Genomic DNA, 25,888 nt, shown 5'->3' on the forward strand with positions numbered 1-25,888 from the left:
TCTGATTGAGTGACTGATCTATACTGTAATTGAGTGACTCCATTAGACTGATTGAGTGACTCATCTAGACTCTGATTGAGTGACTCCTCTAAACTCTGACTGAGTGACTGATCTAGACTGTAATTGAGTGACTCATCTAGACTCTGATTGAGTGACTCCTCTAGACTCTGATTGAGTGACTGATCTAGACTCTATTTAAGTGACTGCTCTAGACTATAATTGAGTGATTGCTCTAGATTTATTTAAGTGACTGCTCCAGTGTCACTGACTGTAATATCCTTTTACAGTTAAGTCCATGCTAATGGGTGCTAAAGGATAACTACAACATGGGTAGTTATGTCATATAACAAACCCTAAATGGCCAGGAGCTTATACTTTTCTTCATACTGATCATAATCCAAGGGATATCATTTTGTTGAGTATTTTCATTGCTAGTAACTCCCTGTTTATCTTCAATAATAATTGAATACATTACTCTTTTAATCAGGAGTAATGCACTGTCAATGCCAAGTAAAAAAAAAAAATGCCAAGGTCCATGCAAAGGGCGCCATCTTAGGGCCGGGGCGGGTAACACAGCAGAAGCGGGGACACTGCGGTGGCAGAGGAGAGGATGAGCTCCGAGAGGTTGGTGACAACAGGATTAGACAAACCGAGTGCTTTATACTCAACCCCTGACCCCACGGTGTGTGTACTAAAGTGAGCCCTACTACTACACACAGCAGGGATGAGGCAGATACTCACAATGGAGGGCTGTACCCGTCAGCACGTCTCAGCTTTACTCGCGATCAGCGTCTCTTCCTGTTCTGATTATTCCCATGACAAACAGCAAATGAATTAGAGCCGTTCTTTAACGCTTCACTCATTCACACGGATGAAGTGTTGCGGGTCACAGTACCCCAGCTCAGGCAGCTAGAATCATAACTTGTGCTACTTTGCACACAGATCAGGGTTCAACCGCCATCAAACACATCCCACTGCTCAATGAGTTCAATACACATCACAGAACAGACTATAATACACAGGGCTGCAGTGGTGAAAGGCATCTCTGTGCCTGAAGCTCAGACTGGACTGCAGACACAGGGCTGATTGACACCCTTGGCAATAAACACTGCCCTATGCTTTCCACTCCACTGCTTCTCAGGAACAGTCCTGACAGAAATAAATCACAGATGGGAGTCAGTTTTCCAGCTTTATTATTCGAATGATCCTCGTTTCACTCCTCAGAAAGTAGAGTAAAAAGGGGACAGGCTTGTATCGAACACAGGACAACAGAGACAACAGCCCAGAGCAGCAGGAGCCGCAGCTGCAACACTGAACAGGGAAACAAGAAAAAATAAAACAGTGACAGTGTGGCCCCCACGCCCGTCCCACCCTCTCCTCCTCTCTTCCCATCCCTCTCCCTGTATCGCACTCTGTCCATTAGAGATGCTCAGTGTCTCACACGGAACAGCATAGAATAATAACCATCAAAGCTGATGAATGACTCGTTTTTTAAACTTCAGAGCAATAAACAGATTTAAAACAATGTCAACAGCAATACAGATAAAAAACAAAGCAGAAAGATAAAATAGAAGATGTCTTGCAGAGTGGAGCGGCTGCTGAGACACACAGACCGCTGAGACTCCCGACAGTGCTGCACCCCCCACACCACCACACTGTCAGGAACAGGGCTAGGGGGCACAACTCCGCTTAACACTCTCTCTGCCCTGGGGGGTGCCGTCACTGCAGTAGGACCCCTGCCTGTGTGTGTGTGAGAGAGTCAGTCTGGTATAGAGCAGTGGGGGACTCTGGAAGAGTTTGAGTGACTGAACTCACTCACATGGGTCACTCACACAGCAGATGCTCAGAACACAGAAACTCTCTATAGAAATACCCATTCACAATAAAACAGCCGTGTCAGAGTCTGGCGGGGGCTGTGTGGTGGAGCCGCTGCCGTCCTCAGACCGCTGCCCCTCTGTGCAGTGTGGGGGGGCACAGCCAGACCTGCCGTGTCTGGTCAATACAAACACAGACGGAAAGACAGACAGACACTGAGAGCTGCCCGGCTGAGCGCCTGTCTGACCGGAGCCCCACCCACTAGTCTAGAGAGAGAGCAGTCTGTAGGAATATGGTTCTCTCTCTCTCGCTCTCCTCCTCCTCCTCCTCCTCTACACTCACTCTACTCGTTGGGATTGGGGTTGGCGTCAGGGTACTGGGAGAGGTCAAAGGTCAGCACTTTACTGATGACACAGTCCCCTTGCTGTGGAGAGAGAGTCAGTGTGTTAGTGACAGATGTGCACAATCATAGTGTGTATTTTGAAACTCCATTAATAGTGTGTAGTATCTGGTTACACAGTGCATGGGGTGTATATACAGAGTAGAGTGTGTGTTTATACAGGGTGCACTGTGTGCGTACAGTGTGTGCGTGTGCAGTGTGTGTGTGCACACTGACCTCAGGGTAGACCCCGATCACAGAGTCAGTATTCAGTGTATGTGTAGTGTATGTATATACAGTGTGTGTTTGTGTAGTGCGTGCACACACTGACCTCAGGGTAGACCCCGATCAGAGAGTCTGCCTTGGTGTAGAACTCCTCCTTCAGGGAGATGACGATGGCCTGGAAGTTCAGCACCGACTGGTCCTTGATGTAGTTCGCCACCTGCAGGACGCCATGGGCATTACAGCGGGGCAGCACACAAATACACACAAACAAATATACACACACACGCAGGCATACACACATGCACATACATACACACACGTGCACACAGTTGCCTACCTTCCCGATGTTGGTGTTGTCGAGGGCGGCATCAATCTCATCCAGCACAAAGAAAGGCGCTGGTTTGTAGCTGAGAGGAGAGAGACATGAGACAGGATGGATAGCGTCAGGGCTGCACCACTCTCCTCTCCCTCTCCCCCTCCCCCCCCCACTTCTCTCTCTCTCTCTCTCTCTCTCTCTATTGCCAGAGCAGCCAGTCACCCCTCTCTTACCTGTGGATGGCGAACAGCAGGGCCAGGGCGGCCACTGTCTTCTCCCCCCCCGACAGGTTGTCCATGGGCCGGAACCTCTTGCCTGGAGCCACACAGTTATAGTTGATCCCGTCCAGGTAGGGCTCCTCTGGGTTCTCCGGGCCCAAAAACGCCTGGGAGAGAGAGAGAGAGGGCGAGAGAGAGAGCGGGTCAGTAAGTGTGCATAAAACGGTAGTGTGTGAGTACCTGTGCGCTGCTGTTCCTGGACAGGGCCTTGTAGATCTCGTCAATGTTGGTGAATAGTGTGTCTAGTGTGTGAGTACCTGTGCGCTGCTGTTCCTGGACAGGGCCTTGTAGATTTCATCGATGTTGGTGGCCACAGACTCGAAGCAGGCGTTGAAGCGGTCGAATCGCTCCTTCTTGATCTGCTCAAACGCCTGCTTGGCCTTCTTGGCCCGCTTCCTCGCCGCCTCGAACTCTGCCGGGGAGGGGGAGGAGGATACAGAGCGAGAGAAAAGAGCAAGGGGATACAGGGAGAGAGAGAGAGAGAAACGGGGAGGAGGATACAGAGTGAGAGAAAAGGAGAGGTGAGGAGGAGCACAGAGGAAGAGAGAGGAGTAGGAACAGTGGATAAAATAACATAGTTAGCGCACACAATGACAAGTGTCTTTTCATTCAGGCTTTTCCCGTTGCCTCCCTCCCTCCCTCTCCCTCACCGTTGCTGGTCACCTGGAACTTGTGCCTCCCTTTCTCCCTCCCTCCCACACCATCACTGGTCTCCTAGAACTTCTCGCTCTCTCCCTCACCATCGCTGGTCTCCTGGAACTTGTCCCTCACGCTCTCCAGCTTCTCCATGGCCTTCATGTTGGGGGCGCTGATGCGCTGCAGGATGCTCTGCTGCTCGTTAAGCCGCTGCTGCAGTGTGTTCATCTCTGCACGGATCTCGTCCTCCGCCTGTGCGTCCTGAGGGGCGTAACGCACACACACACACTGAGACCAAGAGGCGTAACACACACACACACTCTGCGCAATGACACAGAGGGGCGTAACACACACAGGGTTCTTGCACCATTTTTAAAGTCAAATTCAATGCTTTTTAAGACCTTTTTAAGACCTTTTTAAGACCTTAACAAATATAATTTAAGACCCCAAAAATGTCTAAACAACGAAAAGATGACACGCAACCAGACGTCAACGTCTGTAGCTAGCTAACATAACGCAAACGTAAAACTTATTTTAATGGCGGAGTCTCTCATTGTCTAATACTTCCCGTTTTTAACACTTTTACATTCTAGCTGATAAACAATATGCATTTGCTTATAAACCAGTGTTTTATATATATTTCTTCAGAACAACCTCTGCTAAATGCATTTTGCATGCATAATGTACTTATAAGACAGTATTTGAGTGAACAATGTGCAATACAAAAAAAATATATATATTTTTTAAATTATTATTATTGATTTCACACCCCACACAGTAACAGTGAACAGTTTTGACACTTAGAACATACTCTTCAAAGCCTTAGGTATTGAAATATGCATTGTATTTCAATAAACTATATACATAACACTGAAATAATGCACCTTTTTTGCAAACTGACCCAGGAGAACATTGAGATCCTATTTTCCCTGAGTTATTGAGTGGCAGAGGTGCACCTGGCATGCCAGGGGGTCTTGTTATATATTCTGCTGACCTCACAATCTTGATCAGCTTCTGTTTTCCATTGCTGGAAAAAAAATCTAATTCTGTTTCTTTTTTTACTTTGTTGCATATTTTCCACTTATATATAATATAATAATATATACTGTATTATAAGTACATAACACTTGCATAGCCGAAGCTGATCTGAATCCATAGATACCACATATATAGCAGTAGCATCTATAATAGCTGAGATATGAGCTGAATTCTATAAGCCCCCCCCCTCTGGCGCTGCTCGGTCTGTAACCCGACACTGATCAGCTGCTGAGACAGGGTTTTATTGGTTTGGCTAGTAAAGGCAGATTTCCAAGGCACACATAGTAACATCCTCTCCATTGGGCAACTCCAGCCCCATGTGCTGCACTGCGCATTGAATTTCTAAAACCAGGAAGTACGCGATGTAAACACACCGCACATGGTTCTTTTCAGCAGAATCTCAGCTACGCAGCTAAAAACAGTGCATGTCTTTATCTCAAATTATTTAACAGATAATTAATACTTTGTAATCGATACCCGAATTTTGGGCAGATCCGCCTAAGTCGTACAATCATATAAACACTAATTAGATGTTTTACCTACCGTGCCACTGCGTGACAATTTTCCCATCAGCCTTAAACGCAGCATCTGCAAATTTAATACCTACAGCAAATTTACGGTACATTTTATTTTAAGACCTTTTAAGGAGCCGCGGGAACCCTGCACACATTGCACAATGAGACCGGGGGGCATAACGCACACATGCAGAGACCGAGGCCAGGTTGAGGCAGTGGACAGAGAGACTCTGTGTACCTTGAGGTCCTCGGACAGGTTGCTGTAGTCAATCTCTATCAGGGCCTCCTTGGCCAGCACTGTGCTGGACGTCTTCTGACTGCTGACTGACTCCTCCGCCTGAGAGCCTCCCTGAGAGAGAGCCAGAAGAGCGGGGGACCGAGAGAGAGAGAGAGAGAGAGAGGGGGCGGGGGGGAAGGAGAGCGAACGAGGGAGGAGACAACAGGGGTTCAATAGCACCAGAGGTCTACAATGCAGGGCAGACTGCAGGAGAATCCATAGTGACCACTGAGAGGCAGTGTGTAGTGTGTACGGAGTGTACAGTTTAGTGTGTAAAGAGTGTAGTGTGTAAAGAGTGCAGTGTGTACAGTATATTGTGTACAGAGTGTAGTGTGGTGTGTACAGTATATTGTGTACAGAGTGTACAGTGTAGTGTGTACAGTGTCCAGTGTAGTGTATACAGAGTGTGGTGTGTACAGTATATTGTGTACAGTGTAGTGTGTAGAGTGTACAGTGTGGTGTGTACAGAGTGTAGTGCAGTATGTACAGAGTGGCGTGTACAGTATATTGTGTACAGAGTGTAGTGTGGTGTGTACAGTGTATACAGAGTGTATAGCGTAGTGTGTACAGAGTGTAGTGTGTAGAGTGGTGTGTACAATATACTGTGTACAGTGTGTAGTGAGGTGTGTACAGTGCATATAGTGTGGTGTGTACAGAGTGTACAGCATAGTGTGTACAGAGCGTAGTGTGGTGTGTACTGAGTGTAGTATAGTGTGTAGTGTGTGTAGTGCGGTGTGTACAGGGTGTACAGTGTGTACAGAGTGTATAGTGTGTAGTGCGGTGTGTACAGAGTGTATAGTATAGTGTGCACAATGTGTAGTGCAGTGTGTACAGAGTGTAGTGCGGTGTGTACAGAGTGTAGTGCGGTGTGTACAGAGTGTACAGGTTACCTCCTCCTGGCTGATGTCTTCCATGGTGCCGGACTTCAGGGGCAGTTTGATGTCCTGCATCTTGCAGGCCTGCAGCAGGTTGTGTCTGTCACTGCGCTTCTGCTCCAGCTTCGTCTCGATGGCCGTCACCTCCTTCTGCAGCTGGGTCATCTCCCTGTCAACAACACAACACAGCCCTGTCACACACACACATACCCACACTGACACACGTGCACACACAGGCATGGCAGTCTGATACTGAAGTGTCTTTGGAGAGCGGGGGACACAGCATGTGCGCTTCGGCTTTAAAGTTTCTTTTTGTTGTGTTTTTTTGTTGATGATGTTGTTGATGTTTTTTTTGGCGATCACACATTTGTCTGGCCGGGTGCCACAGATTTGTGGCCAGGCGGGTTGTGCGTGTGTGAGCGAGTATGTGCGTCTCTCCCTCTCACTTGTTGGCGCCGCCCAGTTTCTTGCGGATCTCCTCCATCTCGTGGTTCTTATCGTTGACCTCGGACTTCTTGGTGAGGTGCTGGTTCTTCAGGTCCTGCAGCTGGGCCATCGTCTCATCGATGATCTTCATGTGCCTCTGCTCCTCCTGCAGAGAGAGGGAGGGAGGGATGCAGTTAGTGGAGGAAAAGAGGAAGAGGGAGTGCGTGTCAGTGCTGTGGCAACACTGTGGAACTCCATCCTCCAATAAGAACTGAAGAGTTCACAGGGCATCACAGACAGATAGCGATCAGTCGTTGACCTCGGTTTGTGTTTACTAACGAGGGCTCGTTAAGGAGCTCATGATCTCTGAAGGCACTTGAGGGCCCCCTAACAAGGGCTCATTAAGGGGTGTTAAGTACCTTCTTGAGGCGCTCGATCTCGCTCTCGTCCTTGCGCACCGTCTGCTCCCACATCTGCACCTTCTCCTGGTCCTCCTTCAGCTGGTTCTTCTCATAGTCCAGCTGGATCCCCAGCCGGGTCTTCTGGGTCTCAAACTCCAGTCTGAGGGACAGGGAGGGACAGGGGACTCATTATGCTGGTTTCACTCTGAGTTGTAGATCACTGACCCAGTGGATGGACGGACGGACGGACTGACCGCTTCTTTGCGATCTCGTTCTGCCTCTTGACCTTCTCCTCCTCAAACTCGCGGATGTTCCTGACGCCGATCTCCTTGCAGAATTCCACGAACACCTCGTCCTCCACCTGGGACACACCGCACACACGGGGTTAACACCACTCACACCCTCAGCAGCAGTCTGAAGCATATTCACGCGTGTTTAACTGTATGATTGTGTTTGGAGACACATCATTGTGTGTGTGTGTGTGTGTGTGTACCAGGTTCATGCGGTCCCTCAGCTCCTTCATCTCCCTCTCGCGTGATTGAATGATCCTCTTGATGTCGTTGATGCGTGGGCTGAAATTTGCCAGCTCACTCTCCAGCTTAGACTTCTCCTGCAGGGAGTGGGAGAGACAGAGGGTCAGCGTGGTGGTTAGTCTGACCTGGCTGTGCTGAGCCACAGTGAGAGGGCGATGGAGAAGGAGAGGGAGGGAGGGAGGGACAGTGTAGCGGTTGCAGGGCGGCCGTCAGTCGGACCTGCATGTTGAGGGACAGGTGGCGGGTCTTGGTCTGCTCCAGGTCGCTCTGGGAGTACTTGAGGCGCATCTGTAGCCCGTGGGCCTGAGACTGGACCTGCCTCAGCTCGGCCTCCTTCCTCTTCGCCTTCATCTGCTCCTGAAACACACACAACACACACACACAGTGTCAGAGGAGGTACAATAACATACTTGCACACGCACAGACAGTGTAGTTGTAGGCTGAGGGGCATTTTTTATTTGCTAGTATTAAAGTAAAATCATTTTGATACAGTTTTGATAAAATGTGAAATTAACAATGTATTTAATTTAAATGACAATAAACATCGCTCATGGTCCTAAGATTGCATGTAATGAGGCACTTTTATTACACTCTTAAAACTGTAACAACTGTGAGAGTCATCCGACTGTGAAACTCGGCTGCCGTGCGCTGTCCTGTCCAACCAGCCACTGAGATACGATCGCTCTGTGCTCGACTGTCTGGGGCTTCTGTTACCACAATATGCAGCAGGTCTGTACAGCACTAGCAAACAGATTTCCCAATAAATTAATAATGTATCTGATAACGATGTTAACATAAAATAATCTGTTTAAAGAGTATTCACCAACAAAATATTTTTGCAGAATCAATCTCGGCCGAAACGACCGTTTACTTGGGAACAGGTCTGTTCGGTCCAAACACAGCCGAGACTAAAATCTGGACCATCCTGCCTGAATTAGGTACTGGCTTCATGTGTGTTGCAAAAAAAACAAAAACAAAAACAAAGTTCGACAAAAAATTTGGATTCGCACTTCGTCTCAACCTGTCAGAGGGGCGACAACAACACACACCTGCAATGATGCACAGTGCCGAGGGGTGCCTGTCCAGGTGGGCCGGCCCTTACCTTGAGCTCCTCGGTCAGCTTCTCCTTCTTGTCCTTCAGCTTGTCCACGGCCTTCTCGTCCCAGCGCCGCGCCTTGGCCTTCAGGTCGCTCGCGCCCCCTGAGATCACCCCCGACTTCTGGAACAGGGTCCCATCCAGAGCCACCGTCTGACACAGAGAGGGGCAGTGTTAGAGTGTGTGTGTGTGTGTGTGTGTGTGTGTGTGTGTGTGTGTGTGTGTGTGTGTGTGTGTGTGTGTGTGTGTGTGTGTGTGTATAATGGCGTGTACCTTGTGGCGGTGGGGGCCCCCGAAGGCGATGCGTCGCGCGTCCTCCACGTTCTCGCAGACCAGCGCGTTGCCGCAGGCGTACTGCAGTGCTTTCTTGATGTGCGGCGGCTCGTAGCGGATCACGTCGATCACCAGCTTGGCCCCCCGCAGCTCACGCAGCTTCTCATCCGTGGGCTTCACCTGCGGGTGGGAGAGGGGGAGGTGGAGAGGAGGAAGAGGGAGATGAGTTTTAATACTGTTGACAAACAGCAAAGGGAAATCAATTAAGGGAGCAGGAACAGCGGTGGGGGGCAGAGCCCTACCTCCAGGTAGTCCAGGGGCAGGAAGGTCTCGGGCTCGCCACGCTGCTCCTTGATGTACTGGATGCAGTCCCGGCCCGTCTTCTCAGAGTCCACGATGATGGCATCCATGTTCTTGCCCAGAACCTTGGTCACGGCGATCTGGTACTTCTTCTGAGTGGGCTGGCACAGGTCAATGAGCCGGCCGTACTGAGGGGGGGAGGGAGGGAGAGAGAGAGAGAAAGAGAGAGAGAGAGGGGGTGGAGAGAGAGAGAGAGAGTAGAGGTCAACACTCACACACAAAGCTATAGAGACATCATCTCGCCCTCAATCTATCACTCTCGGTCCCGATTTGTACCCTCAGTACACGTCTCTTTCCCTGCCCATCTAACCACTGATTCCAGGTACAGTCTCTCTATCCCTCTCACCACTGATCCCAGTTAGTCTCTCTATCCCTCTCTCTCCCTCCCTCTTTCCACTGATTCCAGGTAGTCTCTCCCTCTCCATCCCTCCCACCACTGACCCGGGGTTACAGCCTCTCTATCCCTCCCTCTCACCACTGATCCGGGGTACAGCCTCTTGATGCTCTCCATGATCTCGGCCTTGCGCTGCTGCCGGCTGTTCTCCTGGCGGTCGATGCGCGCGTCGCCCAGCTGCTCCATCACCTGGTTGAGCTCGGTGTTGATCTCGTCGATGCGCCGCTTGGCCTGTTCAACCTCCTCGGTCAGCTCCTCCTCCAGGCGCTTCTGCTCATCCAGAGACTGCCTGAGAGGGGAGGAGAGGAGAGAGGAGAGGAGTCATTCAGTGTGTGTGTGTGTGACTGTGTGTGTAGCGTGTGTGTAGTACAGTACCTGCTGGTGGTGGTGTGGTGGTGTAGTACAGTATAGTGACCTGCTGGTGGTGATGTAGTGTGTGTGTGTGTGTGTGTGTGTAGCGTGTGTGTAGTACAGTATAGTGACCTGCTGGTGGTGATGTAGTGTGTGTGTGTGCGCGTGTAGTGTGTAGTGTGTGTGTAGTACAGTATAGTGACCTGTTGGTAGTGATGCAGTGTGTGTTTGAGTGTTTGTGTAGTGTGTATAGTACAGTACCTGCTGGTGGTGATGTAATCCTCCAGTTTCTCAATGCGCTTCTGGTTCTCCTCGATCTCACGGATCTTCTGCTTGATCTTGGCCTGAGACACACAGACACACACCGTCACCCTTCACTCGCCTACCTCTCTCCCTCTGTCTGTCTGTCTGTCCACCATACTCCTCTCCCCTCCTGCCTCTCCAGCACCATACACCACTCCCTCTCCCTCTCTCTACCTCTGTCTCCACTTTCTTGCGCTCCTCCAGGTCCAGTCGGTCTTGGTCTGCCTTCTGGTCCCTGTTGAACTTCTCCAGCTCCTGCGCTAGCGTTGCCGCCCTCTTGCTGGCCTCCTCCTTCAGCCGGTGGTACTGCTTCACCTGGCGACCGAGAGAGAGGGAGAGACGGAGGAGGGGAGGGAGAGAGAGGGTGGCATTAAACACACTGCCGTGCGACAGCACACGTGTGGGATGATGTGATGACACGGCACCTCGCGCACCTGGTTCTCCTCCAGGGTGAGGTCCTGGCCCTGGCTCTGCGCCTCCTCCTCCATGCGCTCCTCGAACTCCTGCTTGGCCATCTCCACCGCGCCCATCTCGCGGTCCAGCTCCTCCATGTCCGCCTTGCGCTTCTTGTACTGCTTCTGCGCGTTCTGCAGGGACTTGCGCGCCGCCTCCAACTTCTTGATCTTGTGGGCGGTGTTCTCCTTCGCCTTTATGTACTGCGGCCGCTTCTGGTTCAGCTCGGCGTCCTTCTCCCTGGAGAGGGGGAGAGAGGGAGGAGAGAGAGAGAGAGGGCTTGACATCAGTTATTGCTACATTGATAGAGATCGGGGTTGATGCGAGTTACTGTGACTGTCTGTATCCATCTGTGTCTCAGTCTCTATAATTCTGTTTGTCTCCCCGTCCATGTCTCGCTCACTTGTCTGTCTCTCTGTGTCTGTGCCCCTCTGTCCACATCTCTCTCACTCGTCTCTGTCACTCTGTCTGTCTCTCGGTGTCTCTGTCCTGCTCTCTGTGTGTTCGTGTCCCTCTGTCCAAGTCCCGCTCACTTGATCTCCTTCTCCACGGTCTGCTGGTCCCTCATCATGCGGCCCAGCTCCTTCTTCTTGTCCTTCAGCTCCTCTTCCACGCGGTCCATGCGCCGGCGATCCTTGTCGATGTCGCGGTTGCGCTGGCCCAGCTCGCGGTTCAGCTTGTCGATCTCCGCCTCGTTGTGGTACAGCTTGAAGAGCTGCAGTTGCACGTTGGCGCGCACCACCTCGTCCTTCAGCCGCTGGTACCTCTCCGCCTGGGGGGGTAGTACAGTGTATTACGGTATTGCAGTGCAGTAGGTTGTGTATCAATGTGTAGTACAGTGTGTTGCCCTCAGCCCTCACCTCCTCCTTCTCCTGCTTGGCCTCCTTGCGCTCAGCGGCGATGTTCTTCTTGCGGTGGTAGTTGAACTGTGTGTCCTCCTCCGCCTTCACCATCTCCTTCTTGCGCTTGTCATACTCCTGCGCCAGCTCCCCCGAGCGCGAGATCTCCTCGAACAGCGCCGTGCGCTCCTTGGGGTTCTTCATCGCGATGGACTCCACTGCGCCCTGGGGGGAGACAGCGGTTATAGTGCGCTGTGTGTTCACTGCTGCAGTATTAGTACTACAGCTGGGAGTCAGTCTTATAGTGCAGTTGAGTGGATACGTCCTACAGGGAAATGTGTGTATTACAGAGAGAGTGTGTGAGAGTGAGTGTCACAGTGTGTGTGTATTATAGGGCAGTACTACAGTCGTGTGTGTGTGTGTGTGTGAGAGAGTACCACAGGACAGTCAGGGTACCTGGAAGACGAGGAAGTTCCTAGCCTTGATGAGGATCCCCAGCTTCTCCAGCTCCTCGCTGTACTCAGACAGACCCACCACCTTACTGTTGATGCGGTACTCAGAGGACGAGCCTGCGGGGGTGGCAAACATACATCAACTGGATGGAGAGAGGGAGGGAGAGAGAGGGAGAAGGAGAGGGGCGTGTTCTGGTGCGTGGGGGACAGAAAGAGGGAGAGAGGGGCGGTGTAGGAGTGAGGGAGTGAGAGTGTGTGTTACCGATGATGATGCGTGTGAAGGAGCGGTCCTCGCCGCTGTCCTCCCGGTACACCATGCTGACGAAGGCTCGGTTGGCCGCCGGCTTGCCCACTGGGGCGCCGTGGATCAGGTCCTTCAGTGTCTTCACACGCAGGTTACTGGTCTTCTCTGCCAGCACGAAGCTGATGGCGTCCATCAAGTTAGACTTCCCTGCACAGTGAGGGGGAGAGAGATGGAGAGGGATTGAAGAGGTGTTAGGAAAGAAAAAATGTATCCACCCCTGAATGTATATGACCGGTACATTAGTTCTGTAAATGTCTATGCATTTGTAACAATATCTGTACAATCGTAAAGTCTGTTTTATTTCACATTTTATTCGACTGTTCGGTCATACAGCTTTGCATTGTACTGTTTCAGCCACCCTCTTGTACTGAATATTACAGTATTATATTTCACAGCCTTATACTGAACTGTACTGCAGTTTAAAGTACAGCAGTGTATAGTACTGTATCGTAGTGTTCTGCATGGTCCTATATGGATGATTATACAACTGCAGTGCAGTTCCTATACCCAACTGTCCTTCCCGTATACTATACAATAGTGTGTGACCTATAAACTGTACATCGTGTCTCATTTATTATTATTTCTTAGCAGACAACGTGTAAGAGTAATACAAAGTGCAATAATACAGTGCAGTTCATGTACCGCATTACAGCGGAGTCTCTGTATGGAGAAACTCGGGGTGACGTTTTGACAGCTCCCCCAGCTTTACTATATAACTGTGTTCAACATTATCCGCCCTGAATACAGAAATCACTGAAAGTGCCCCATAAATACGGCTGCGGCGGCTACAAGCACTACTACCAAAAATAACAAGTGCTTCAGTCACAACGAAATGTACTTCACAATTCATAACAATATTTACACGGCGAGGCCTTCCCCGGGAAGAGCGCCCTAAATCCCCGTACTCGAGTAGGTGCACAGCCCGCTCTGCCCGCGCCCTCAGCCCCTCTGCTTCCGCCGCCCCCCGACGCCACAGAAGCGCTTTCTTACCGGATCCGTTGGGTCCGATGATGGCCGTGAACTTGTGGAAAGGGCCGATGATCTGCCGGCCTTTGTAAGACTTGAAGTTCTCGATCTCTATCAACTTCAAATACCCCATTTTAAAAACAAACGAACAACAGGCGACGAAATGTTTATTCCCGGTTAAAAAGAGTTCAGAAACAGCGCCCTCGATCATACACTCCTCCTCGCCCAAAACTACTCCCTTTAGAGGAGGTAATACGTTATTACTTACTAATATTAAAACACATACAAAGTGTAAACTATGATTATTATTTTTATTGTGTTTTCGTTGTCTCGGTCAGACCCGGAGCGCGCGCGCAACCGGAGTAAACACAGACCGCACAAGCCTCGCGAGACCACGCATGGACGTGTTGACGTCAGAGAACCAAAACACAAAATGAACGTCTGAAGCCTGCGGCGGCCATCTTTGATTGGGGCAGTTCCTGCTCTTTTCCATTAATTTGTCAAATATAGCAGTGAGGGCAACCTCTTCCCAGGACTAAACCACCCGGACACGGCGCAGGGGTGCATTTGAGCCTGGCTGTGTTGGGCAGTTAGCGCCACAGCGCCAGACTGTCTCAGCCCCCCCGCCCTGTCCAACGACCGGTTCCAGTGGTACACCCGGTTCCCATGGTAAGCGCCTCAGCGCCGTACACACAGGCCGCTCGGACCCAAACAGCCCAGGTAACTAAAACGACAAAACAGCATTTTTGACATGAGTAAATACCAACAACTAGAATTCAAAGCATGTGACATGTGTGAATGCGTGTGCTGGTGTGGTTGTGTGCAGGTTGTGCCAGCGCCAGTACTGTGAGTACTTCAGGAGTACTTACTCAGAGACAGCAGAGGCAGAGAGAGTTTCTCAGCAGTGGGACAGTGATAGTAAGTAAGCAGATGTGTGTGCACGTCAGATGCAGCATGTATGTAAACACACAACTGCATCATATAAACAGTAAAATATGTACAGTTAATTACTGTCATTACAATGTGCTGTACTGCACTATACAGTATATTACACTGCTGTATTGCACTATACAGTATATTACACTGCACTGCACTCTACAGTATATTACACTGCACTGCACTATACAGTATATTACACTGTACTGTACTGCACTATACAGTATATTACACTGCTGCACTGCACTATACAGTATATTAAACTGCACTGCACTATACAGTATATTACACTGCTGCACTGCACTATACAGTATATTACACTGTGCTACACTGCACTATACAGTATATTACACTGCACTGCACTATACAGTATATTACACTATACTGCTCTGCACTATACAGTATATTACACTGCACTGCACTATACAGTATATTACACTGCACTGCACTCTACAGTATATTACACTGCTGCACTGCACTATACAGTATATTACACTGTGCTGCACTGCACTATACAGTATATTACACTATACTGCTCTGCACTATACAGTATATTACACTGTGCTGCACTGCACTATACAGTATATTACACTGTACTGCACTATACAGTATATTACACTGCACTGCACTATACAGTATATTACACTGTACTGCACTATACAGTATATTACACTGTGCTGCACTGCACTATACAGTATATTACACTATACTGCTCTGCACTATACAGTATATTAAACTGCACTGCACTATACAGTATATTACACTGCTGCACTGCACTATACAGTATATTACACTGCACTGCACTATACAGTATATTACACTGTGCTACACTGCACTATACAGTATATTACACTGCACTGCACTATACAGTATATTACACTGTGCTACACTGCACTATACAGTATATTACACTGCACTGCACTATACAGTATATTACACTGCTGCACTGCACTATACAGTATATTACACTGTGCTGCACTATACAGTATATTACACTGCTGTACTGCACTATACAGTATATTACACTGTGCTGCACCATACAGTATATTACACTGCACTGCACTATACAGTATATTACACTGTGCTACACTGCACTATACAGTATATTACACTGTGCTACACTGCACTATACAGTATATTACACTGTACTGCGCTGCACTATACAGTATATTACACTGCACTGCACTATACAGTATATTACACTGTACTGCACTATACAGTATATTACACTGCACTGCACTATACAGTATATTACACTGTGCTGCACTGCACTATACAGTATATTACACTGCACTGCACTATACAGTATATTACACTGTGCTGCACTGCACTATACAGTATATTACACTGCACTGCACTATACAGAATATTGCACTGTACTGCACTATACAGAATATTGCACTGTACTGCACTATACAGTATATTACACTGCACTGCACTATACAGTATATTACACTGTGCTGCACTGCACTATACAGTATATTACACTGTACTGCACTATACAGTATATTACACTGTGCTGCGCTGCACTATACAGTATATTACACTGCACTGCACTATACAGTATATTACACTGTGCTGCACTGCACTATACAGTATATTACACTGCTGCACTGCACTATACAGTATATTACACTGTACTGTACTGCACTATACAGTATATTACACTGTGCTACACTGCACTATACAGTATATTACACTGTGCTGCACTGCACTATACAGTATATTACACTGCACTGCACTATACAGTATATTACACTGTACTGTACTGCACTATACAGTATATTACACTGTGCTACACTGCACTATACAGTATATTACACTGTACTGCACTATACAGTATATTACACTGTACTGCGCTGCACTATACAGTATATTACACTGCACTGCACTATACAGAATATTTCACTGTACTGCACTATACAGTATATTACACTGTACTGTGCTGCACTATACAGTATATTACACTGTGCTGCACTGCACTATACAGTATATTACACTGTACTGCGCTGCACTATACAGTATATTACACTGCTGCATTGCACTATACAGTATATTACACTGTGCTACACTGCACTATACAGTATATTACACTGCACTGCACTATACAGTATATTACACTGTACTGTACTGCACTATACAGTATATTACACTGCTGCACTGCACTATACAGTATATTACACTGTGCTACACTGCACTATACAGTATATTACACTGCACTGCACTATACAGTATATTACACTATACTGCTCTGCACTATACAGTATATTACACTGCACTGCACTATACAGTATATTACACTGCTGCACTGCACTATACAGTATATTACACTGTGCTGCACTATACAGTATATTACACTGCTGTACTGCACTATACAGTATATTACACTGTGCTGCACCATACAGTATATTACACTGCACTGCACTATACAGTATATTACACTGTGCTACACTGCACTATACAGTATATTACACTGTGCTACACTGCACTATACAGTATATTACACTGTACTGCGCTGCACTATACAGTATATTACACTGCACTGCACTATACAGTATATTACACTGTACTGTACTGCACTATACAGTATATTACACTGCACTGCACTATACAGTATATTACACTGTGCTGCACTGCACTATACAGTATATTACACTGTGCTGCACTGCACTATACAGTATATTACACTGTACTGCACTATACAGTATATTACACTGCACTGCACTATACAGTATATTACACTGTACTGTACTGCACTATACAGTATATTACACTGTACTGCGCTGCACTATACAGTATATTACACTGCTGCACTGCACTATACAGTATATTACACTGCACTGCACTATACAGTATATTACACTGCTGCACTGCACTATACAGTATATTACACTGCTGTACTGCACTATACAGTATATTACACTGTGCTGCACCATACAGTATATTACACTGCACTGCACTATACAGTATATTACACTGTGCTACACTGCACTATACAGTATATTACACTGTGCTACACTGCACTATACAGTATATTACACTGTACTGCGCTGCACTATACAGTATATTACACTGCTGCACTGCACTATACAGTATATTACACTGCACTGCACTATACAGAATATTGCACTGTACTGCACTATACAGTATATTACACTGTACTGCACTATACAGTATATTACACTGCACTGCACTATACAGTATATTACACTGTGCTGCACTGCACTATACAGTATATTACACTATACTGCTCTGCACTATACAGTATATTACACTGTACTGTGCTGCACTATACAGTATATTACACTGCTGCACTGCACTATACAGAATATTGCACTGTACTGCACTATACAGTATATTACACTGCACTGCACTATACAGTATATTACACTGTGCTGCACCATACAGTATATTACACTGTACTGTACTGCACTATACAGTATATTACACTGTGCTGCACTGCGCTATACAGTATATTACACTGTACTGCACTGCGCTATACAGTATATTACACTGCTGTACTGCACTATACAGTATATTACACTGCTGCACTGCACTATACAGTATATTACACTGTGCTGCACTGCGCTATACAGTATATTACACTGTACTGTACTGCACTATATGGTTACACTCACACTGCTGTTGTTGTCCCTGGTCAGAGATGTACAAGGTGGATGTGCTGCTGGACTCCGGCCCTGAGGCTGCAGTGGCGCGGCGGCGCACTGCGGAGCTGCAGAGACAGAGCCGCGTGTTTCAGCCCCGGACCCGAACCCTGGGCCTGGACCTGCCCACACTGCACACCCAGACACAGGAGCACCGCCACAGGGAGCAGGCTGAGCAGCACAGAGAGCGCAGCTATGGTGAGGGACTGGACACACACACTCACATACACACACACTTACAACCCACACAAACTCACAACACACTCTCACTCACACTCACACACAGGGACACTCAGCTCAGTGTGAATACTGAACAGTTGTCCACACCCTCAGACGCGGTGCGGTCTCTGCAGGACGCGCTGTGTGAGCGTGGGCAGCTGGAGGAGGAGCAGCGCCGCGCACAGCTGGCCAGGGAGCTGGCGGAGGTGTGGGACACCCAGCGGCGCTCCCAGACCGAGCCCATTCCGGACCTCCTGGACCTCGACGGCCCCCTCTACGGGCCGGCCAGCATGCAGAGATTCGAGGTGATGCACAGAGGACTGGGGACGGGGTGGCATAGGACACAGCTGTGGAAGGAGACAGTGCAGGACAGACAGAGACAGTGTGGTAGAGACAGAGACAGTGCAGGACAGTGGCAGTGTATCAGTGTATGTCACCTCTCTCTCTCTATCCCTCTCTCTCTCTGTGCAGGGTGAGGACCCGGGAGAGAAGGAGCGCAAGAGAGCGCAGAAAGAAGAGAGCAAGAGAGCACTGAGGAGGCAGATAGAGGAGAGAGAGAGGCTGCAGGGCGAGCGCAGACATTCAGGTAAACACACCTGGACACAGGACGGCCCTCACAGCACTGCACTGCACTGCACCAGCCTGAACACTGACCGTGTGCATGTGTGTATGTGTGTTGTGTGTGTGTAATGCAGTGTATGTGTGTTGTGTATGTGTTGTGTGTGTGTGTGTAATGCAGTGTATGTGTGTTGTGTGTATGTGTGTTGTGTGTGTGTAATGCAGTGTATGTGTTTTGTGTGTATGTGTGTTGTGTGTGTGTGTTGTGTGTGTGTGTAATGCAGTGTGTGTGTGTAATGCAGTGTATGTGTTGTGTGTGTGTAATGCAGTGTATGTGTGTGTGTAATGCAGTGTATGTGTGTTGTGTGTGTGTGTAATGCAGTGTATGTGTTGTGTGTGTGTAATGCAGTGTGTGTGTAATGCAGTGTATGTGTGTTGTGTGTGTGTAATGCAGTGTGTGTGTAATGCAGTGTATGTGTGTTGTGTGTGTGTAATGCAGTGTGTGTGTAATGCAGTGTATGTGTGTTGTGTGTGTGTAATGCAGTGTATGTGTGTGTGTGTGTAATGCAGTGTATGTGTGTGTAATGCAGTGTATGTGTGTTGTGTGTGTGTAATGCAGTGTATGTGTGTTGTGTGTGTGTGTGTGTAATGCAGTGTATGTGTGTTGTGTGTGTGTGTAATGCAGTGTGTGTGTTGTGTGTGTGTGTGTGTGTGTAATGCAGTGTATGTGTGTTGTGTGTGTGTGTAATGCAGTGTATGTGTGTTGTGTGTGTAATGCAGTGCATGTGTGTTGTGTGTGTTGCAGTGTATGTGTGTTGTGTTTGTGTGTAATGCAGTGTATAAGTGTTGTGTGTGTATGTGTGCAGTGTATGTGTGTTGTGTGTGTGTAATGCAGTGTATGTGTGTTGTGTGTGTAATGCAGTGTGTGTGTATTGCAGTGTATGTGTGTTGTGTGTGTGTGTAATGCAGTGTGTATGTGTGTTGTGTGTGTGTAATGCAGTGTATGTGTGTTGTGTGTGTATGTAATGCAGTGTGCATGTGTATGTGTGTTGTGTGTGTGTGTGTGTGTGTAATGCAGTGTGTGTGTGTGTGTTTCAGAGCTGCAGAGGGACAGGCAGAGTCTGCTGCTGGACCAGAGGGCTGTGCTGCTCAGTGCTCTGGAGGAGGAGTGCAGGAGAGCAGAGCGCACAGCCCTGAGCGACTACCTCCGAGCCCAGGTACTACACTCTAATGCACTGTACTGCAGTATACTGCACTGTACCGCACTGTATTATACTGTACTACACTGTGCTGTACTCTCACACTGCCCTGCACTGTACTGCACAATACTACACTCTACTGCACTGCACTGTAGTATACTACACTCTACTGTACTACACTCTACCGCACTGCACTGTACTGTAGTATACTACACTCTACCGCACTGCACTGCACTGTACTATACTACACTCTACTGCACTGTATTGTACCCTGTTTTAAAACACCGCAGGCGGAGGAGCGAGCGGAGAGAGAGAGGATGGAGAGAGCACGGGAGGAGGAGGACAAGCTGGTGGAGGTGTGGCAGCAGGTGACCTCTGACCTGCTGACAGAGCCGGCGAAGGCGGGGCTGGCAGGGGGGGGGTGCGTGCTGCCTGACCGCTGGAAAGGGATGACCCCCCAACAACTCAGCACCATCTACAGGGAGAGAGAGGAGCAGCGCGCCGAGAGAGAGGTACTGAGAGAGAGAGAGAGAGAGAGAGGAGAGAGGTACTCTGTCCATCCCTCACTCTCTCCATGTTCCTCTCTGTCCATCCCTCACTCTCTCTCTGTCCATCCCTCCCTCCCTCTTTCTCTCAGCGGCTGCGGGAGGAGGAGAGGCAGAGGGCGGCGCAGTGGGACGGGCTGCGGATGGAGGGAGCGAGGTGGGCGGAGGAAGAGGAGAGGAGAGCGAGGGAGAGGGAGAGAGAGAGCAGAGCACAGCTGGACAGATACAATGCACAGCTGGCCAGGGAGCAGAGAGCCCAGTGAGTCACTGCAACACACACACACTACTGTACATACTGTACTATACACACACTGTAACACACACTCACTGTACTATACACACTGTAACACACAATAATAATAATATATACACACAGTAAGTTATAGACCAGGGATGGTGAACCTGTGGCAGCAGAGCCGGTTAGGTGGGCAGCCAAGCGAGCGACTGTGTGCGTTTTCTTTTCCAGCCCACCCCTCAGTTGTCTAAACTGATTGGCACTTAAGAAAACCAGTCAGTGTATTTGGCAGTGACGGCAGCGCCACGTTAATGTCTGAATGCTCATGTTTTAGGCCAGGTTCATGTTTTAGGTCGGCTGCGCAGATTTTCAGTTATGCGCAGAACTGCAGAATCATCTGCTTCCATTGATGGAGCTGTGCAGATCTGTGCAAACTGTGAAAATCTGCACTTCACGGACGAAATGTTAGTCATGATGATGTTCATGCTCCGGTGGGCGCTCTGGGACCGGGAGGAAGAGGACAAACTGTAAGTCTGTCCTGTTGTGATTCATTGTGTCAGCAATGGACGTGTCTGTTGAACACGCGGGGGAAAGCGTTTTGTTTGCCGTTATCTCCTGTATCACATGGAAATGAACACAAACATTCATATTTAACACTCCGACCATTTAAAAACGTCATAAAGTTGGCAAAAGAAAGCTAAATTCTCAAAAATAAATAAACGATGCCTTTGATTGTAGAGTACGTGTGCACACTCATACTCACGGCAGATTGATACCACTGCATTATTGTTTATGTTAAAACATAAGTGTCACACAATGTATATTAATCTACCTGTTTCAGTTATTTTACAAAATGTAAAAGCAGTAGATATGAAGTACATGACAAGGTGCACTGGTAATGACTGAGTGCAAACAAAACACAAAACAATATGGAAGGGTTACTAATGCAGCCAAATGAACTAACTCATTCATGCATTTTACAATCTTTTATAATCTTTTTTGGGAAGAATATGTGCCTCTTCATTCGTCGTCATACTCTGCAGACTCCCACTAGCAGACTGGAGCTGCACTGGCTCTCCAGACCACAGAGGGATGAGGGGGGTTCAAGGTGGGGGGAGGTGGGATGGTTCTATCTGTCCATAGTTTTTAGATTTTTCTGTTTTGTGTTTTGTTTTGTTAGCATGTTTGCTTAATAACTTCATTACAACAAAATAAATATAAATATCGGTTAAAAAAATTGATGTTTAGCCCCTGTATAAACTATTATATCCCTAAAAAAGGTTTGCCATCCCTGTTATAGGCACATTCACCAATACACCGACTGTACTGTACTCTTTAAAGCGCTCACTGTAATACCCTGTGGGGTAATTGCTGTGTAATGTCCTCAGTGTGTGTGTGTGTGTGTGCGCGCACTAACCGCTCCGTCTCTGTGTGTCAGTCAGGAGTACCTGCAGAAGGAGCTGTACACCAACCAGCCCAGCGCTCACTTCTTCACCCAGTTCAACACCACCTCCCGCTGAGACCCGCCCACACTGACACACACGGACTCGCTCACACGCGGTGACGCACTGACACACACACACCGACTCGCTCACACGCTGTGACTCACTTACACACTCACTGACAAACACACCAAACCACTGACACACTCACACTCACCCTCACACCCAGCCCAGAAGGCTCATCATTTCCCCAGATGATATTTTGCTGCAGCCTCACAGCTCAATAAAGTGTAGAACTGTGTCTCCGCCTGTGTCCCAGTCTGTGTGTGTGTGTAAGTGTGTGCGAGTCTAGATTGTGTCTCTACAACCCCAAACAACCCCCCGAGACACAGCAGGATTTCAAACTCATTTTATTATGGTGCTGTTGAGTGCACTGGCCCAGAGGGGCATCAGTCTCGGAGGTCCAGCACATGGCCCCCCCACGCCCCGGCCCCCCGGATTAATACCACTCCGGCTGCACCCCCACCGCACAGCTACAATCACAGAGTCTCTCCTGCCCCCCCCTTCTCTGTCTGTTTATTCCTGATGACTGAGAATCCCTGGGTTTGCTACACACGTTAGAGGAGAGAGAGAGGGGATCCTTCAATACTAAACACTCAACAGAGAGAGAAAGAGAGAGAAAGAGAGAGAGAGAGAGGGAGAGAAACCCTGATCGATATTGTGATGAACTCTGGAATTGCAGCCACAGTACAGAGACTCCCAGAGATGCTCGTTTCTCTCCTCTGTGCTGAGACACACAAACACTCTCACTACTGTGACTCAGAGACCATCCCCCTCCCTCCCCTCTCTTAGGTCTGCACGCTCTTTTCCTCCCTCCCTCTCCCTCTTTCCATCTCTCTCTGTCTCCGTGCGTCTCAGGGCTGCATGCGGATCCCCCCGTCCAGCCGGATGACTTCTCCGTTGATCATGGGGTTCTCGGCCAGCGCCTGCACCAGGTGGGCGAACTCCGCGGGGTCTCCCAGCCGGCTGGGGAAGGGCACCTGCCGTGCCAGGAAGGTGCGCACCTTCTCAGGTAACCCGGCCAGGAGTGGAGTGGAGAACAGGCCTGAGAGAGAGAGGAGGTTCATTCACAATGGAGAATACTGTAGCTTTAATACTGTGCTAGGAGGGAGAGAGGGAAGGAGGTGTGGAGAGAGAGAGAGAGAGAGAGGGATGGAGGTGTGGAGAGAGAGGGGTGAACACACAGAGGAGCCCCTGCACAGTAACACTGTGAGGGGGGACACAGACGAGCTCATCTGTGGAGATCAGAGTGCAGACGGGGAAGTGACATCACACCTGGCGCGATGGTGACCACACGGATGCCCATGGGCGCCAGGTCCCGCGCGATGGGCAGAGTCATGCCCACAATGCCCCCCTTCGAGGCTGAGTACGCAGCCTGGCCAACCTGAGAGAGAGAGAGAGAGAGATTATTACTGACACACTGCACCATGATTAACTGAAGGGTGAGCAGGAGTGTCAGTGGGCAGGAGTGTAGAGGTGTGTCAGTGGGCAGGAGTGTCAGGGTACCTGTCCGTCGAATGCGGCCACACTGGCAGTGTTGACGACCAGCCCGCGGTGCCCGTCCGCGTCGGGCTCGTTCCTGCCCATCTCCCCCACGGCCAGCCGGATCACATTGAAGGTGCCTGCGATGTTCACCTGCAGACACACGGACACCGACTCAGCTGTGTTCACACACAGATGCATGCGCACAAACACACGCACAAACCGACCGAGTGTTCACACACAGATGCAGAGACATTGACTCAGGTGTGTTCACACACGGATGCACACAGATGCACAGACACACACCCACACACACACACACACTCACAGTGATGACCCTGGTGAAGTCCTCCAGGCTGTGCGGCTGGTTCTTCTTGTGGTTGTACGTCTTGACGGCGACAGCGATGCCAGCACAGTTCACCGCCAGGTCCAGCCTCCCGAACCGCTCCCGGGCCACGCCCACAGCCGCCTGCACCTGCTCTTCCGACGTCACCTGCACGGGGCCGGGGGACAGTGTGTGTCAGTGTACGTCTGCATATCAATGTGTCAGTGTTGTTCGCGAGTATCAGGGTTATCAGTCAGTCAGTGTGAGGGTGACAGAGTGTCAGATAGCGAGTGTCGAGTGTGCGCACTGACGTCAGCGGGGGCGAAGGCGCAGCTCTCCCCCAGGCTGTGTGCCAGGCTGGCCCCATCTGAGCTGGGAAGGTCCAGGATCACAGCGCGGGCCCCCTGACTGACCAGCCGCTCCACTGTGGCCCGGCCCAGGCCCGACGCACCCCCCGTCACCAGCCCCACCATCCCCTGACAGAGAGAGAAAGAGAGAGAGAGGGTTACATACATCAATGTATTTATTGTAGCTATGATTAACTGATTGTAATGTATGGCTGTCTATCGTTGCTGTATGGGACGTTCACAAGGGAGAACCCCTCAGTGTGTCCCGCAGGCTGACGTGTCCCCTGTGGGTCAGCAATACTACACCATGGAACAGAGGCTCAGCCCAGAGGGGCAGGGGGCTCCGGGCGGCTCAGCCTGACGCACCAGGCCGGTGGGCAGCAGCGCTGGAGGTCGCCCGCTCTCGGAAAAGGTTAAGCTACGACCCAGGAAGTAGTCGCTTTAAACGCTGGATCTGCACTGAGCGCCGCACAGCAAAGACAACACAAAGACAACCAGCTGCATCACAGCAGGAACACACTGCACGACTGTCACACACAGCTGCACACACAGCTGCACACACAGCTACACACACAGCTGCACACACAGCTACACACACAGCTGCACACACAGCTACACACACAGCTACACACACAGCTGCACACACAGCTACACAACCGCGCACAGGCGCTGAGCACAGAGCCGCACGGCGCGCTGCGGGGCTGCTGCACACACGTCCGTGACCAGAGGCGCAGGCACAGTTAGAGTTGTCGCTCCGGTTGGCGGCTCAGCTCTATATTCCCCGGTACTGCGACCCCCTCCACGGCTAGGCTGGTAAATCAGCCCCGCTGCGCACACGCTGGCTGTCTCACCTTCAGGCTCCTGATCGCCGCCATCTTTACTGCCAGTCCGCTGCTGCGCCGGGGGCGGGGTCTGCGGCGGTTTCCCAAGCAACGCCGAGCCCCCAGTAGCCAATCCGCGCACACCTTCCTTGCGCCTGAACCAATCACAGACCAGCACCGGCCTGGGCGGGATGCGATTGGCCAGTGAAGGGGCGGGATGCCCGGATGTCGAAGACGACCGCTCCTCACACAGGGGGCTTGCGGACATCACTGAGTGACGAGCAGGAAAGGACGTGGCCCCCATGGAAGCGCTGAACACGCCAGGTGAGGGGCAGCCCCAGCCCCAGCCCCAGCCCCAGCCAAACAAACCCGTACATCCATGACAGCTGCTGTGATTGTGACTCCGTGTACATGCATTAGCGCATTGTTGGTAGCAGCTGTGGCTTGTGATTGTGATGGTGCAGCCCAAGCAGCCATTGAACTGCCAGACGTGTGGCCCCAGCTGAACACAGGCTGATCACCACTGACACAGACTGACTGAATATAGGC

The 25,888-nt window shown here is 49.7% G+C and overlaps 3 protein-coding genes across 7 annotated transcripts; 1 reads left to right on the forward strand and 2 right to left on the reverse strand.

Annotated features, from left to right (window-relative positions):
• Positions 1-1,176: 1,176 nt before the first annotated feature.
• smc1a (structural maintenance of chromosomes 1A) lies at positions 1,177-13,893 on the reverse strand. Of its 2 annotated transcripts, none has more exons than XM_066710137.1 (25): positions 13,530-13,893; positions 12,498-12,686; positions 12,240-12,352; positions 11,805-12,008; positions 11,478-11,716; positions 10,926-11,184; positions 10,666-10,806; positions 10,450-10,532; positions 9,919-10,126; positions 9,386-9,571; positions 9,084-9,263; positions 8,817-8,963; positions 7,934-8,071; positions 7,675-7,791; positions 7,436-7,542; positions 7,200-7,341; positions 6,801-6,946; positions 6,370-6,523; positions 5,441-5,539; positions 3,754-3,910; positions 3,271-3,425; positions 2,969-3,120; positions 2,757-2,826; positions 2,526-2,636; positions 1,177-2,239 (listed from the first exon to the last, which is right to left on the reverse strand). In XM_066710137.1, the coding sequence occupies exons 1-25, from the start codon at positions 13,714-13,716 to the stop codon at positions 2,159-2,161; spliced, it is 3,765 nt and encodes a 1,254-aa protein (XP_066566234.1). In that variant the 5' UTR covers positions 13,717-13,893; the 3' UTR covers positions 1,177-2,158. The 2 variants fall into 2 exon arrangements, with proteins under 2 accessions (XP_066566234.1, XP_066566233.1); XM_066710136.1 differs by having other exon boundaries at positions 5,441-5,551.
• A 93-nt stretch (positions 13,894-13,986) lies between these two features.
• ribc1 (RIB43A domain with coiled-coils 1) lies at positions 13,987-22,605 on the forward strand. Of its 4 annotated transcripts, XM_066710148.1 has the most exons (9): positions 13,987-14,225; positions 14,332-14,423; positions 18,104-18,304; positions 18,440-18,630; positions 18,797-18,911; positions 19,982-20,100; positions 20,373-20,594; positions 20,720-20,886; positions 22,305-22,605. In XM_066710148.1, exons 3-9 carry the CDS (start codon positions 18,106-18,108, stop codon positions 22,396-22,398), a joined length of 1,107 nt encoding a protein of 368 aa, XP_066566245.1. In that variant the 5' UTR covers positions 13,987-14,225; positions 14,332-14,423; positions 18,104-18,105; the 3' UTR covers positions 22,399-22,605. The 4 variants fall into 4 exon arrangements, with proteins under 4 accessions (XP_066566245.1, XP_066566244.1, XP_066566246.1 ...); XM_066710147.1 differs by lacking the exon at positions 14,332-14,423; XM_066710149.1 differs by lacking the exon at positions 14,332-14,423 and having other exon boundaries at positions 13,987-14,174.
• A 94-nt stretch (positions 22,606-22,699) lies between these two features.
• hsd17b10 (hydroxysteroid (17-beta) dehydrogenase 10) lies at positions 22,700-25,439 on the reverse strand. Its single transcript, XM_066710151.1, has 6 exons — positions 25,370-25,439; positions 24,483-24,647; positions 24,175-24,339; positions 23,871-23,999; positions 23,640-23,748; positions 22,700-23,409 (listed from the first exon to the last, which is right to left on the reverse strand). The coding sequence occupies exons 1-6, from the start codon at positions 25,391-25,393 to the stop codon at positions 23,219-23,221; spliced, it is 783 nt and encodes a 260-aa protein (XP_066566248.1). The 5' UTR covers positions 25,394-25,439; the 3' UTR covers positions 22,700-23,218.
• Positions 25,440-25,888: the final 449 nt, after the last annotated feature.

The sequence above is a fragment of the Amia ocellicauda genome, chromosome 7 (assembly GCF_036373705.1).
Source record: "Amia ocellicauda isolate fAmiCal2 chromosome 7, fAmiCal2.hap1, whole genome shotgun sequence".
NCBI classification, from domain to species: Eukaryota; Metazoa; Chordata; class Actinopteri; order Amiiformes; family Amiidae; genus Amia; species Amia ocellicauda.